Source organism: Salvelinus fontinalis, chromosome 34, assembly GCF_029448725.1.
Source record: "Salvelinus fontinalis isolate EN_2023a chromosome 34, ASM2944872v1, whole genome shotgun sequence".
Lineage (NCBI taxonomy): Eukaryota > Metazoa > Chordata > Actinopteri > Salmoniformes > Salmonidae > Salvelinus > Salvelinus fontinalis.
In genome coordinates this window covers 34876087-34890785 of record NC_074698.1, presented here as the reverse complement: position 1 = coordinate 34890785, position 14699 = coordinate 34876087, and the positions used below count along the sequence as shown (strand labels likewise).

Genomic DNA, 14699 nt, shown 5'->3' with positions numbered 1-14699 from the left:
AGACATCGGCTGAAGGTTAAATGAAATAAATTGGCTGATGTAAAAAGGGCTTTATAAATAAATGTGATTGATTGATATTACTCAGTCCATGGAAATAATTGTGACTTAAGCAAATTTACTCCTGAACTTATTTAGGCTTGCTATAACAAAGGGGTTGAATACTTATTGACTGAAGACATTTCATATTTTCATTTTTTATTAATTTGTAAAACAAAGTTCCACTTCGACATCATAGTGTATTGTGTGTAGGCCAGTGACACAAAATCAAATTTTTGGGCTGTAACACAACTAAATGTGGAAAAGGTCAAAGGGTGTGAATACATTCTGAAGGCACTGTATATCAACGTAACCCCTAATTCAGTTTTGTGATTGTAGGTTAGCATGTGGTGCAGTGGCTTGAGCCATGAAATGCAGACTGCAGTCTTTGTTGGACACATGTTGAGTGATTTGTGATGAAGAAGTGCCGTCCTGGCTCACTTCAGTCTGGTGTCTGTCTGGTGAAGATTCTGTTTCCAGGACAGCCTATCAACATCTGATGAGGCTGGATTACCACATGACACATTGTAAGTTTAACAACTACTGATATACTGGACATACTAATTATTAACAGTACATTTGCAGTATACACCAAGACTCAGGGATCCTCCCCTTTTTACCTTCCTCTTAGTTCTGTAACACTTTAAGTATCTAGGTACAATGTTTCATAAGTTGTTGTAAGCATATACAGTATATATATATATATATATATATATGGGCATTTGGATTGACAAAGATTTCATATATATATATATATATACTGTTTTTAAATGCCTTTTAGATGGTTTATGACTGAATGTAATTATAAAGTGTAACCCTATTCTATTCTATGTATGGTGGCACTAAGACTGGAGAGGAAGCACAGTGGAGATGGCCAGAGGGGAGTATATTTACAGTAAAGGAGGTCGGATTAGGGAGAGTGGAGAACAGGGAGTGAAGAGTGTACAGTAAATGACTTGATCCAGGACTAGGAGGAGTGTGCCCGCACTACCCTGCCTGGAGAGGGGCGGGGACTGGCGGGTCATGATGACTCACACTCCCTCTCTCTGGTTGGCTCAGTGACCTGGCATCTGGGGCTCATTGACTGGGCGGTGCCATGGCAACCGCGCAGTTGTGGAATTGTAAACAGAGAGTGAGACAGAGTCAAACCTGGAATTAGGGTTTTGCAGTCTGCCTGCGCCGTGTAAGTCCTCTGACTGTCTCATGTAAGTTTATATAGATGTGCCGGGAGGGAGGTGCAAAGACTTTGGAGCTTGGCTGGAAAGGGCGAGATGTCTATGTGCAGAAACCTCGGGCACAAGGTCATTGACGATTCTACGTGATCCACCAGTTCAAACCAATCAAACCTATTTTACCTCTTCTCTAATACCCCTTTTCCACTATCAGACCAATCCAAAACGAACTATACTTGCTCAGATATTTTAATTTCCCATTGTCCTTTTCAGCACGGTTCCAGCAACTGTGGTGGATGTATAATCAGGCCAGCTCAGCACATCTTCCTTTGGCTCAGCTCGTCTCATTAGTGTGAAAAGACTATGGTAAGAAATGGGATAGTACAGTAGAATCCTTGTCAGCATGCTGTTAATAGCAAATCAAACACCTCTTAAAGTAATTTCTAAACTAGTTGCGTATAGCACCGTAACACCTTGGGCGAGGTCGCTAAAAAAACATTGTAGAAGGTTGACTTCTGAGAAGCTGTCCTAAAGCACAGTAGATCAATATGATTTCCTTGGCATGTCACTCTGTTCCATTATGTCACACTCTGTCCCATTAGGTCACACTCTGTCCCATTAGGTCACACTCTGTCCCATTAGGTCACACTCTGTCCCATTAGGTCACACTCTGTCCCATTAGGTCACACTCTGTCCCATTAGGTCACACTCTGTCCCATTAGGTCACACTCTGTCCCATTAGGTCAAACTCTGTCCCATTAGGTCAAACTCTGTCCCATTAGGTCAAACTCTGTCCCATTAGGTCAAACTCTGTCCCATTAGGTCAAACTCTGTCCCATTATGTCACACTCCCTCTCCTGTTACACTCTGTCCCATTATGTCACTCTGTGGGGTTTGCAGTGAATGACCAGTATGAGAGGCATAGCATGGTGTTCAGTTAATACAGAAGCTGATTTCTTATTCAGTTAGTAGAAACTGGTTTCTTACTCAGTCAGTAGATTCTGGTTTCTTACTCAGTTAGTAGAATCTTGTATCTTACTCAGTTAGTAGAATCTGGATTCTTATTCAGTTAGTAGAATCTGGATTCTTATTCAGTTAGTAGAATCTGGTTTCTTACTCAGTTAGTAGAATCTGGTTTCTTACTCAGTTAGTAGAATCTGGTATCTTACTCAGTTAGTAGAATCTGGTATCTTACTCAGTTAGTAGAATCTGGTATCTTACTCAGTTAGTAGAATCTGGTTTCTTACTCAGTTAGTAGAATCTGGTTTCTTATTCAGTTAGCAGAATCTGGTTTCTTACTCAGTTAGCAGAATCTGGTTTCTTACTCAGTTAGCAGAATCTGGTTTCTTACTCAGTTAGCAGAATCTTGTTTCTTACTCAGTTAGCAGAATCTGGTTTCTTACTCAGTTAGCAGAAGCTGGTTTCTTATTCAGTTAACATAATCTGGTTTCTTATTCAGTTAGTTTAATTAAATAGTGTCATATTTTGTAAAAACCTAGAAGCAAGGACATAGGAGTCCATAAACATACACTATTGCTAGAAGTTATTTTATATCCTGTAAAACTTCAATTGTGGATACGTTAATTTGTTTCGTATTAATGTAGGCTGGTTTTTACTGGGGGACATTTTGAAACTATTCATGTTATAACACGAGTTTCCCTCAGATGTCAAACTGAGTTGATATGTATGTGTTAATTTCCAATAAATTGCTGATGTCATGCTTGAATGCCCAATTTACCCTAAACTTCTCTCTTATTCATTCAATTTAAATGACATTAAATTGAATGAAGAGAAGTTTAGGGTAAATTGAAGTAATGCATGTGATTGCAGAGAAGTTTAGGGTAAATTGAAGTAATGCATGTGATTCCAGAGAAGTTTAGGGTAAATTGAAGTAATGCATGTGATTCCAGAGAAGTTTAGAGTAAAAGAACATATTGCTGTCAGCTAAGTGATTGCCTTACCATAGAATTAGAATTGTTCAACGTTTCTCATCACATATCTAATGTTCTCAGTTTCACCCTCACTGTTAGTACATACCAGTGAATCATTTTCAACATCACAGTCCATTTCTCTCAGTTCAGTACAAAAAGAACGAGCTGTGGTCTGTGTCATCAATTATGTTTAAATACACCAGTAAAGTAGGCACTTCCTTAGAAAAACCTGTTTGCAAACGTTTCTCACTGTCCTAGAAACAAAGACTTGACTCAGACTGTGGGCGGGGAGATACAGAGAACATGGTGATATTATGACAGCATGAAGTCTTGCGTAACTATAGTGACTCCCCTGTGTACCATTTACTTCTCTGGAATCACATGACCAAGTACTGCAGCATTTTGATAGAGTACCAATGTAAATAAAAACTGCAGTAGACCTTTCAAAAGCAGGATTAACATTGTTATTTAAGAGTTTGAGGCCTCATTTTGTGACCTCTGTGGAGTCCTTTGGTCCATATATTCTCATGAACTGTACCCTCCACATATTATTAGTATTACATCAAACAGTATTGTTTCTCATTGATTGTACCACTGTTGAAGTGACTCAATAAAAACAATTGTTAAAACAAATACATATACATTGATATATAACTGATTGGCTCAAACGCATTAAGAAGGAAAGAAATTCCAAAAATTAACTTTTAACAAGGCACACCTGTTTATTCAAATGCATTCCAGGTGACTACCTCCTGAAGCTGGTTGAGAGAATGCCAAGAGTGTGCAAAGCTGTCATCAAGGCAAAGGGTGGCTACATTGAAGAATCTAAAATCTAAACTATATTTTGATTTGTTTAACACTACATGATTCCATATGCGTTACTTCATAGTTCTAATGTCTTCACTATTGTTCTACAATATAGAAAATAGTAAAAAATAAAGAAAAACCTGTGAATGAGTAGGTGTGTCCAAACTTTTGACTGGTACTGTATATATTTCTTAATTAATACTATTCTATCCCTTTAAATCATCTGAAAACTCCACATGGGATAGTAGTACAACATGTGATTATACTGATAGATTGATATCCATGTATGTGTCTTAAATGGAGACTGTTTCAGGTAGTTTAGATAAGTTACAAGTGAATAAATACTAGCATCCCATTGTCAACATAACGCATGTCCTCCTAGATCAGAGGGATACCGTGGCAACCATGCAAACACTGCATCCTGTACAGTAAACTATCAGAAACCACAGTAACACAATCCTACCTTCACCTGAGCCCAAATCTGTCTGTGTACATTCCCATCACTCAGCACTTCTGTCAACTCTCCCCTCTGTTGTTTCCTCTCTCAACAATCTCCTCCCTCAGTGCTCCGGTAGGGGAATCAGGAGGGGAATAGGAGGGAAGGAAATGATTTAGTCCGATGATAATATAAACCTGTCTATCTCTCATCAGGACATCAGCGTGCAGGCTCTTCTGGAATCTCTCCAACTCTATCACACATGTCACTACTCACAGGGCCCACACATGTCACTACTCACAGGGCCCACACATGTCACTACTCACAGGGCCCACATTCACAAAGCGTCTCAGAGTCGGAGCGCTGATCTGGAATCCATTTGGCCTGACAGACTTTGCAGTCTACTGTTTTTTCTTCACAGTCATTGATGTTTATGTACAGTACAACACACATGCACTACAATAATCAAACATATCCACTGTACCTATATTTACCTATACTGTATCACTATGCAGTAGTTCAGTGTATTACTGTGATTCACATAGTGGCAGTAAATGACTGTTTCACCTGTAAACAGTTATAGGTTGAATCCCTTAGATCTCACCTCAGTGGCACAATTACAGAGAAAAGCATGTGTGGTGTTTAACCGGCCATAGTCACAGTACACAGTCACCGGCCATAGTCACCGGCCATAGTGCACAGTACAGATCACCTCAGAGACTCCACGGGTCTCTTAACCTCCTAGATTGGCTGTTAGCTGAGCAGAAACAATAAACTACACTGAAAGCAGGTAGGAGAGAGCAGAGGCTGGGAGCTCCTTACCGTAAATAGGTTGAATATAGAAGTTTGTAGTGCAGGCTCCAGGCCAGCTATACATCAATTCAGCAAATTGTAGTGTGCAAACTAAGTGTACGTCCCAAATCGTACCCTGGTAGTGCACTTTAATATAGGGAATATGGTGCCATGTGGGACGAAGCCTAAGATTCCTGGCTGCACTCTCTCATTACAGTGGAGGATACAGTGAGCTCCAACAGTACCGGGACAGTGACACATTTGTTGTTGTTTTGGCTCTGTACTCCAGCATTTTGGATTTTAAATGATACACTGACTGTGAGGTTAAAGCGCAGACAGTCAGCTTTATTTGAGGTTATTTTCATCTATATCGGGTGAACCGTTTAGAAATTACATCACTTATTGTACATAGTCCTTTTATTTTAGGAGACCAAAATGATTGGGACAAATTCCCTTTTGTGTATTAAAGTAGTAAAACGTTACGTATTGTAGTCCCATATTCATATCACGCAATGACTACATCAAGCTTGTGACTCTACACATTTGTTGGATGCATTTGGATGCATTATGGATAATCCTGAATGAATTGTGAATAATGATGAGTGAGCAAGTTACAGACATACAAATATCATACCACCATGATATGCTAACCTCTCACCATTACAATAACAGGGGAGGTTAGCATTTTGGGGGGGGGGGGGGGGGGGGTATGATATTAGTATGTCTGTAACTTTCTCACTCATCATTACTCACAATACATTCAGGATTATCCATGATCATGGTAGAACGTCACTTATTCAGGTCCAAGAACCACTGACGATCTCCTCTGTAGTGGGACCACTGCCAAGTCAATGCTTATTGTCTGCATCCCAGCGCACCAACCAACTGACCAACACCTCTCTCCCATGTAACAGACACTAGAGAGGAAGAGCAGAACACAAACACACCTCTTTCTTTATGTATCGGTATGACATGGTTCTTCAGACAGATACACACCGTTCCTTCAAGAAGGAACACAGACAGATACACACACTGTTCCTTCAAGAAGGAACACAGACAGATACACACACCGTTCCTTCAAGCAGGAACACAGACAGATACACACACTGTTCCTTCAAGCAGGAACACAGACAGATACACACACTGTTCCTTCAAGAAGGAACACAGACAGATACACACACCGTTCCTTCAAGCAGGAACACAGACAGATACACACACTGTTTCTTCAAGCAGTAACACAGACGTCTAGTTCTAGGTCGTTTTAAATGCTGGTTGAATTAATTTCCTGATAAGTGAACCACAACACAGAACATGTCATTGTGTGTATATATTTACTTCTCTTCTATATGGCCCGACTGACAATACATAGTCCTAGAGACTGACAATACATAGTCCCAGAGACTGACAATACGTAGTCCTAGAGACTGACAACACATAGTCCCAGAGACTGACAACACATAGTCCTATAGACTGACAACTCATAGTCCCAAAGACTGACAACTCATAGTCCCAAAGACTGACAATACATAGTCCCAGAGACTGACAACACATAGTCCCAGAGACTGACAATACATAGTCCCAGAGACTGACAATACATAGTCCTAGAGACTGACAACACATAGTCCTAGAGACTGACAATACATAGTCCCAGAGACTGACAATACATAGTCCCAGAGACTGACAATACATAGTCCCAAAGACTGACAATACATAGTCCCAGAGACTGACAACACATAGTCCTATAGACTGACAACACATAGTCCCAAAGACTGACAATACATAGTCTCAGAGACTGACAATACATAGTCCCAGAGACTGACAACACATCGTGCCAGAGACTGACAACACATTGTTTGGAGGGCATGCAGCATCAAGCTTGATTACGGGTGTGGCTGTAGCAGGGTAACGGTAAACAAGAATTAGCGCTGTCTCTATTTAGGCCCCTTTTGGTTGGCTCCAGGGTGAAGTTTCCCCTTAGATACAGATCTAGGATGAGCTTCCCCCTGCCCCCAATCAACCCTAACCATTAGTGGAGAAAATGCTGAACTGACCCAAGATCAGCACCTAGGGGCAACTTCACCCTACTCCTTTGGGTTATGTGGTGGATGCAGGGGTAATAATGTGTCTAGGGCCTGTGTTTTAGTAACCTGGTCACAGATTGGTTTGTGTTGTCTCGCCAGCTCCTATAGTATAGTTGTTCTCGTGCCAATACATGACAATGTAATGTCTCTCAGTGGAGGCTACTGAGGGGAGGACGGCTCAAAATAATGTCCGGAATGGATTGAATGGAATCAAGCATGTTTAAAAAAAAATATATATATATACGTGTTTGATACCATGATACTCCAGCGGTCTACGGCACTGCATCTCAGTGCTAGGCGTGTCACTACAAATACCCTGCTTTGAATCCAGGCTGTTCCACAACCGGCCTTGATAGGGCGGCACACAATTGGCCCAGCGTTGTCCGGGTTTGGCCGGTGTAGGCCGTCATTGTAAATAAGAATTTGTTCTTAACTGACTTGCCTAGTTTAAAAAATATATATATATTTTCTTTAATACATTATTGTTGACCATTCTCCCCTGAGCAGCCTCCACTGAATTATTGCTATACAGTGTTTATTAAGGGAGGTTAATCCTCTTTCACTGGAACAGAGGCTTGGGGCGGGGACATCACTCTATCACTTCTCGTGTAATTCTCTGGATCCACCACACACTTTGCATGGTAAAGGGAGGGGCTTAGACAACAGATTAGATACTGAGAGAAATGTTTCCTGATCCGTTAAGATAACAGTCCCTTTAGGAGCTGGTTTCTCGGACACAGGTTAAGCCTAGTCCAGGACTAAAAAGCACGTTTGAGTCCAGGATTAGGCTTCTGTGTCTGGGAAATCGTCCCCTAAAAGTCTAGTTGTTAGTGAAATAAACATGAAAAGATCAAAATCTTAATTTGAATTGTCTGATACTCTATGTGCTGATGTTTGAGGTGTTGAATTTACTAGGCTACCGGTGACAATTAGCTGGCTGGCTAAGTCATTCGATGTTAATTCATGTGCATGGTTCCTGTCAAATGAACGTAGTAAACGACAATGAAACGAATAAAAATGCAACATTATTTCTACCCAGCTGTTTTGATGTTATGTGTTCTGACTTCTTGTGTGGTTAACTAAAGGTGTGATGTTTTAGACATGTGTAGTGATGAGAATCTAGTGTAAAATACCCAAAACGTATAGTCATGTATGATGTAACCCCCCCCCTAAGAGCAATAATGTCACACAACAAAACGTATAGTCATGTATGATGTAACCCCCCCCCCCCCAGAACAATAATGTCACACAACAAGGATGTCATTCATTACAAAAATACTGCTCTTTATTATAAATTATTGAAATGTCATATGAATATAAATATGTGCAAAGTTTTTAGTTCTGCTTGCTTCTGCGATCTCTTTTTCTTCAAACTCGTTCATGCTTATACTGCAGCCAGTCACCTGGCTAGACAATAATGAATATCTTTATAAAAGATAGGAGAAAACCTGTTTGCATTTTTCTGTCAGTCATGTAAACGCTTTAAGAAAAATAAATTGAACAGGATGAACCTTAGATGCTCTCTTCGAGAGGAAGAGAGATTCTCAGATTTTAATACATTCAATAGCAAGTGATATCTGGTATCCTGTCTGTGGCACAAATACCACCACATTCATCGGGGTATATTTCCTATCCACTGAGGGATAACCCAGACTCTATTTCCTCTGCATATAGTGATGGTATTATCTCAAGTATAAAAGCAACCCCTCATTTGTTTTTTTGTCATGCAAGAATTCGTTGTTCGGTCAAGAAACCGTTTTGTTGGTGAGTTCAGGGCAGGTTTGGCATGTTCAAATCAAAAGCCCTGCCAATCAACCAATCATTACACACATCATCAACACCTTAAGTCTCAAATATCATTTTCTCCATTCAGCCATTTGTGGCCTCACACTTCTGTAACATTGGGTCATAATTGGTTTGCAGTTCTGGCTTTTTCTTCTGACAAAATACACAAAAATTGACTCAAAGTGTAATATTGGAAGTGGTGACGTTAAATGTCCCCTTTGGAACATGGGTTAGAATTCCGGTTGCTAGGCAGTTTCCTGGCAAGGCTGAGACAGAGGTCCCAGTTTTCCCAGAGGAGGCCAAGTAGCTTGGTGCTCTGACCAATGCGTTTAATACTTCCAGGCTCAGGGCTGATGTCCATGACTAATATCCAACAGCCAGCTGAGGACAGTCATTACATCCTGCTGCAGTGGTTGAATGGGTAGGAGAGGCTGGGGTGTTTGTGTGTCTCTCCACAGCCAGACCCCATGGTTAGCAGCAGTGGGAAGGTGTGCTTCGTCAGAGGTGTGAAGGCAGGCAAGATGCTGGCTCAGAGCCTTCATCGACTGAAGAGAGAGAGTGGAGGAAGTTATTAGTTATGCAGTGAGGTTAGAGTTGAGGTTGGCAAATAGTTATTTTCTGGTCCAATCGAAGGCCTGACTGACACACATTAGCAGCACGCCGACTGTCCATTCAGCCTCTCAATGAACCAGTCCTCCTTTCTCTCTCTCTCTCTCTCTCTCTCTCTCTCTCTCTCTCTCTGCATGAATGAGAGACTGGAAAGTCTGATGACGACGCCCACCTCTTGTCTTTTGGTTGGCAGCCTGTTGAGAGTGACTGGCTGACGTTTGACCAGTATAGCTCTACTCCTCATGGTAACGTTATATCACTCCTGGGCTTGGGAGATAGGTACAGTACAGCCCTTATGAGAACCACAATACCAAGCACCTTCTTCTATTTTCTCAGACTGACTCATGCTGCTGCCTTCCCCTCTGCCTTGTCACCCTGATGTGGGTGAACCATCCCTCTAAGACACAGATACAGACAGTCATATTTCCCCCCCAGTTCTGTGGGGTACTGCCACACTGTCTCTCACACCGGCCCAAGTCTCCTTCATATCACCTTTATCAAGTCTGATGCCATCGAGGCACTACATGTCCAGAGAGGGGCCTAGATGGGCGCGTCGTACTCCTGCAGGAACTCTTTGAGCGGGTGGGGAAGCTGGTCCCGTTTGCTGGATATGTCCAGGTGTCCGTTGACTGTTTTCCTACACAGGTGCTGCAGGCTGGACATAGTGGAGGAGAAAGGTTTGAGGAGCTCCAGAGGGATCTTCTCCCCTCCAGAGTAGATGTAGTAGGAGGCGTTCCCTCCCCTCGTGTTTTTCTCCACCAACGAAGCCCCTTTGGTGGGTGGCATGTAGTGGTGGATCAGCTTGAGCACGCAGTCGAAGCGGGGCACAGCCTGCATGCTCTTGGGGTCCGTCTGGAGTAAGAAGGATCCGGAGTCACACTGGATGCGCAGGTTCTTGGTGCCAGACGCCGTCTTGACGCTGAGCGTGAAGAAGTGTCGGTTGTCGGAGCTGTCGCGGATCAGGAACGTGCCGACGGACTCGGCGGCTAGCATGGCGTTGGCCTCCTTGCCATTGATAGAGCCCCAGTAGAAGCCGCTCTCCTGGAGCTTGTGCAGGGTGGTGACGACGAGCTGGTACTGCACCTTGGAGCTGAAGGTTTTGTAACGGTGAGGCAGCCGCATGGTGGTGTCGAAGGGGCTGCTGCTCATGACGGAGTCAAACTGGCTGTGGGCTACCATGGCGCTGCGCACCGCTTCTTTGCGACCTGCCTGGTGAGCACTGGGCACCACACAGACAACAGAAGACTAGAAGGAGGAGGTCGGAGTGTAGAGGTCACGAATCTCCCTACAGAGGTCAAGGCCTTTAGTTTTGTTGTTGTTGTGTCTGGAGAGGATTGTCCTGGAGAAAAAGCAGAGAAAATCATCAGTGTCCAAAGTATCAGCTCAGAGTGGAGTGATTTGTGCTCAGAGTCGACCTCGGGGCATTTGGCAATATGATCCAAATAACTGACGTTTAGTTTATCAACTCAAGATATCCAGTTCTATCATTTTAATTATAGAAATACATAACAGTCGATAAAAGGTTTATTTATAGTGTAATTGTTTTAGGATTGAGAGTAATCTAATACTTCTCAACCCATGTAGCTCTCAGGCAAAGATTATGCTTTGGTTATAATTTCAAATATTCTAATTAAACTTCTCTAGTTACATAGTGGAACGTTTTTACCAATGAGGCCCTGGCTATTTTTTGTTCTGTAGCGGACTATTGAGAACCACACGAAGTAATATGATTCGACACCGCGCATGTTGCTATCGTCACTCCAATTACGCACTGCTACATGATTTATAACCATATTATTTACGACAAATCGCCTATATGGCTATTGTATGTGAAAGGTGAAAGTGAAAACATTATATTTCAGTAGAATAGACTTGATTTGCAATTAAGCTACCGTGTACTCTGTCCTACTCATTTACAGGAAAGTTTTTCTGTATCTCTGCCCTCCGGCTCAGTCACCGCGGTCAGTTCCAGTAAAGTCGAGCAGGCTAGTGAGCGGAATCCTTCAACTGTTGCATAAATGTACATACAAAAGTGCCATGAAAAAAATCGCTAATGATTAATAATGATACACTGTCTTCGCTTTTGCTACTTCTAAACAATATAATGTCTTATTTCTTACCTTTTACGGTTTCTCTCTGTACTTGGAACTTTTAAAGTTTATCCAATTGCTTCAATCCCTTGAGTATATTTGTTTCCTTGAGCGTGATATCCTTGTGTTGTTCAAATTGTAACAATTGTATCCTTGCTGATGTGCAATGTCCTCTCCAGTGTCAGTTGTGTCCTTTGTCTGTGTTCTACGTTGGACTGGCTGGACGTTGCTCGTACATCATTTGACTCTTTAATGATCGCTCAGCGCTTGCGAGTAGCGCTCATAATGTGTCGGGAGGCTCCTCCCCCTTGTTTTTCCAGTAAGGGCCTCTTGGCAGATTGTCAGTAAGAAATGTTTTTTTTTAAAGGACGATTCCTGGTATTCAACAGAGAAGTCCTCCCCTCCCCCGCCGTTCCTCCAAAATGAAGTTATGGAGTTCCAAGCAATAACTTTTCCTGCAGCGAATTGCTGCATTGTTATCGCCGTATTGTATTAGCTTTGCTGGTAATAGTAATGTTATTATAATGCACTAATTGCATTATAATACCACCAGACTACTATATATTTAGCATGTTGTAAACATTATAAGGTAATCAATATGTCCAACCTTTTGGTTTGCAGAATAGGCCTATATAGTGAAAAACGTGTTAAGGTAATCGCATGATCTGATACATTTGACGTTTTAAGAAGTAGTTTAATTAATCTGAGCACTATTGACAGTTGTTGGTAAATGGTCCTTATAGTGGAACAGCCAGAACACGCATTAACACGCAGATGCCAGCTGTTCCTCTGGCAGCGGCTGAATGCGATGCCGGTGCCCCGCAGAGGGCGCCAATATGTTTTGAAAGGACAGTTCAAGCTTTATACCTACATTTATAACTTTATTATAGGGACATAGTTTCTTTGGCAATGACTGTCAGTTTCTTTTGAACTGGCAACATTTTTACATCCTACTATCCTATACAGCTCAGTTATGCAGGCTGCATTACTTCCGGCAGTGATAGGGCTGCGCACATATTTCCCAGCGTCATCTGGGTTTGGCCAGGGTAGGCCATCATTGTAAATAAGAATTTGTTCTTAACTGACTTGCCTAGTTAAAAAAGGTTAAATAAATAAATCCCAACTGGATGGATGGCTATATGAGACCAAGTCACTATATGCACACCATGCTCATAAACATGTGCATTTTATTCTTAATATCATTTTACATTTGAATGAAAGGAGTTGGGAAATTTGGGACACTACAGGAAGATGGAAAGATGGAATAGCTAATAACAAAACACAAAAAAAACACTGATCGTTTAACATCCCTTCGAGTAAATCACGTGATCTGATACATTTTGTAGTGTAAGACGTTGAACTAGTCGTGTCCAAAATGTCACCCTAGTACTTTAGACTAGGATCAATAGGGCTCTGGTCAACAGTAGTGCACTGCATGGAGAACTGGATGCCATTTGGGATGCAGCCCTAGTGTTACACTCCCTGTCTCCATGTACTGTAATGTGTGACTTGTTCCCTACTCATCATCCTCCCTTCCTGTTTACTCATCAGAGATCTGACTGACACAAGCCCTGAGAATGGGTAGATAGATTAACCCAGGGGTTAACCAGCCAGTCTATGGTAATGAAGGTGCTTCAATGGTGATTAACTTTGTCGGTTGGGGGGGGGGTCTGAAGAGTTGCATTGGCTCCCCGAGGTAATGCAGAGGCATTAGGCTCAGAGGGCTACTTACAGTCTAGTGCACACAGGCAACCCGGGCTCAAACACCAGGCCAGGTTTCTACCACTCCCTGCCATCTCACCCACCTCAATGTCCCCACTCTAATATTCATCCGCCCAGGGAGGGAAGACACCAGGCAGGCAGAGAGAGAGAGAGAGAGAGAGAGATAGAGAGTGAGAGAGAGAGAGACAACTGTGTGCTTATCAACCAGTAAGTTAGGCAGTGGGCACAGGACATTAACGAGGGTTGCGTGCTCCATTTGATCATTTTTTTAAGCAGATCTTTACTGAGAGGGGGGTGGTGGAGACTAAAGAGAGAGGGCAGGGGTAGGGCCAGCTCCAGGCATAAGCGACATGAGCAGGAGATTTGCTGTAAAACTGCACATTTTTTCTCTCTGTCCCGTGGCCTATGGAGCAGCAAGAGGAACTCTACCTTGAGGCTATGCTCAAACCCTACACCCCAACCTGAGTTCTCAGTTTTGCCACCTCTGGTCACTTGGCCCCATCTCCCGAAAACATCTGAAACCCTACCTCTTCAAAGAGTATCTAAAATAATCCCACAGCACCCCCCCTTAATAATAATACACTGTCTCCCCCCACTAGCACTGACTTTGATAATAGCTACTTTATTGAGGAAAAACATCATACTATGACTGTGATATGTGGTTTTCCCACCTAGCTATTTTAAGATGAATGCACTAACTGTAAATTGCTCTGGATAAGAGCATCTGCTAAATTACTAAAATATACATGTAAATGTGACAAAATGAGCAGAATTGCATAACATTTGTTATAAAATTCTCAACTTCTCTCTGCCCCGTGGCAAAATGTGTAGAATTGCAGGAAATGTGTAGATATCGCCATCAAGAGGGGGGCACTAAACTGTTTTGCCTGGTAGGGGGTACCCCAACCAAATGTGGCTTAGGGCCCCTAAAAGACTAGGTCCAGCCCTGGCAGGGGGGATGATGCATATTGGCATCATAATGAGCTGTGGAGAGAGCCAGCTGTGTCTACAAAGGTGAGTCAGGTGCCTGGTGATTCAGATCAGGCCTCTAGACTGGGTGACTAGGGTTGTATCCTAAATGGCACCCTATTCAAGAGCCCTATGGGCCCTGGTCAAAAGAAGTGCACGACATAGGGGATAGGGTGCCAAATGCGACGCAGCCTAGGGGGGAAAGCAGCCAGTAAGACAACTCCACTGTATTCCACTTGTTTTCCAGAAAACCCTGTTGTGTCATCAGT

At 42.5% G+C, this 14699-nt stretch overlaps 1 protein-coding gene across 1 annotated transcript; it reads right to left on the bottom strand.

Moving 5' to 3' along the window:
* Positions 1–8515: 8515 nt before the first annotated feature.
* Positions 8516–12006, bottom strand: LOC129833775 (suppressor of cytokine signaling 3-like). The gene is made up of 2 exons (XM_055898580.1): positions 11770–12006; positions 8516–10988 (listed from the first exon to the last, which is right to left on the bottom strand). Exon 2 carries the CDS (start codon positions 10826–10828, stop codon positions 10190–10192), a length of 639 nt encoding a protein of 212 aa, XP_055754555.1. The 5' UTR covers positions 10829–10988; positions 11770–12006; the 3' UTR covers positions 8516–10189.
* Between the last annotated feature and the right edge of the window lie 2693 nt (positions 12007–14699).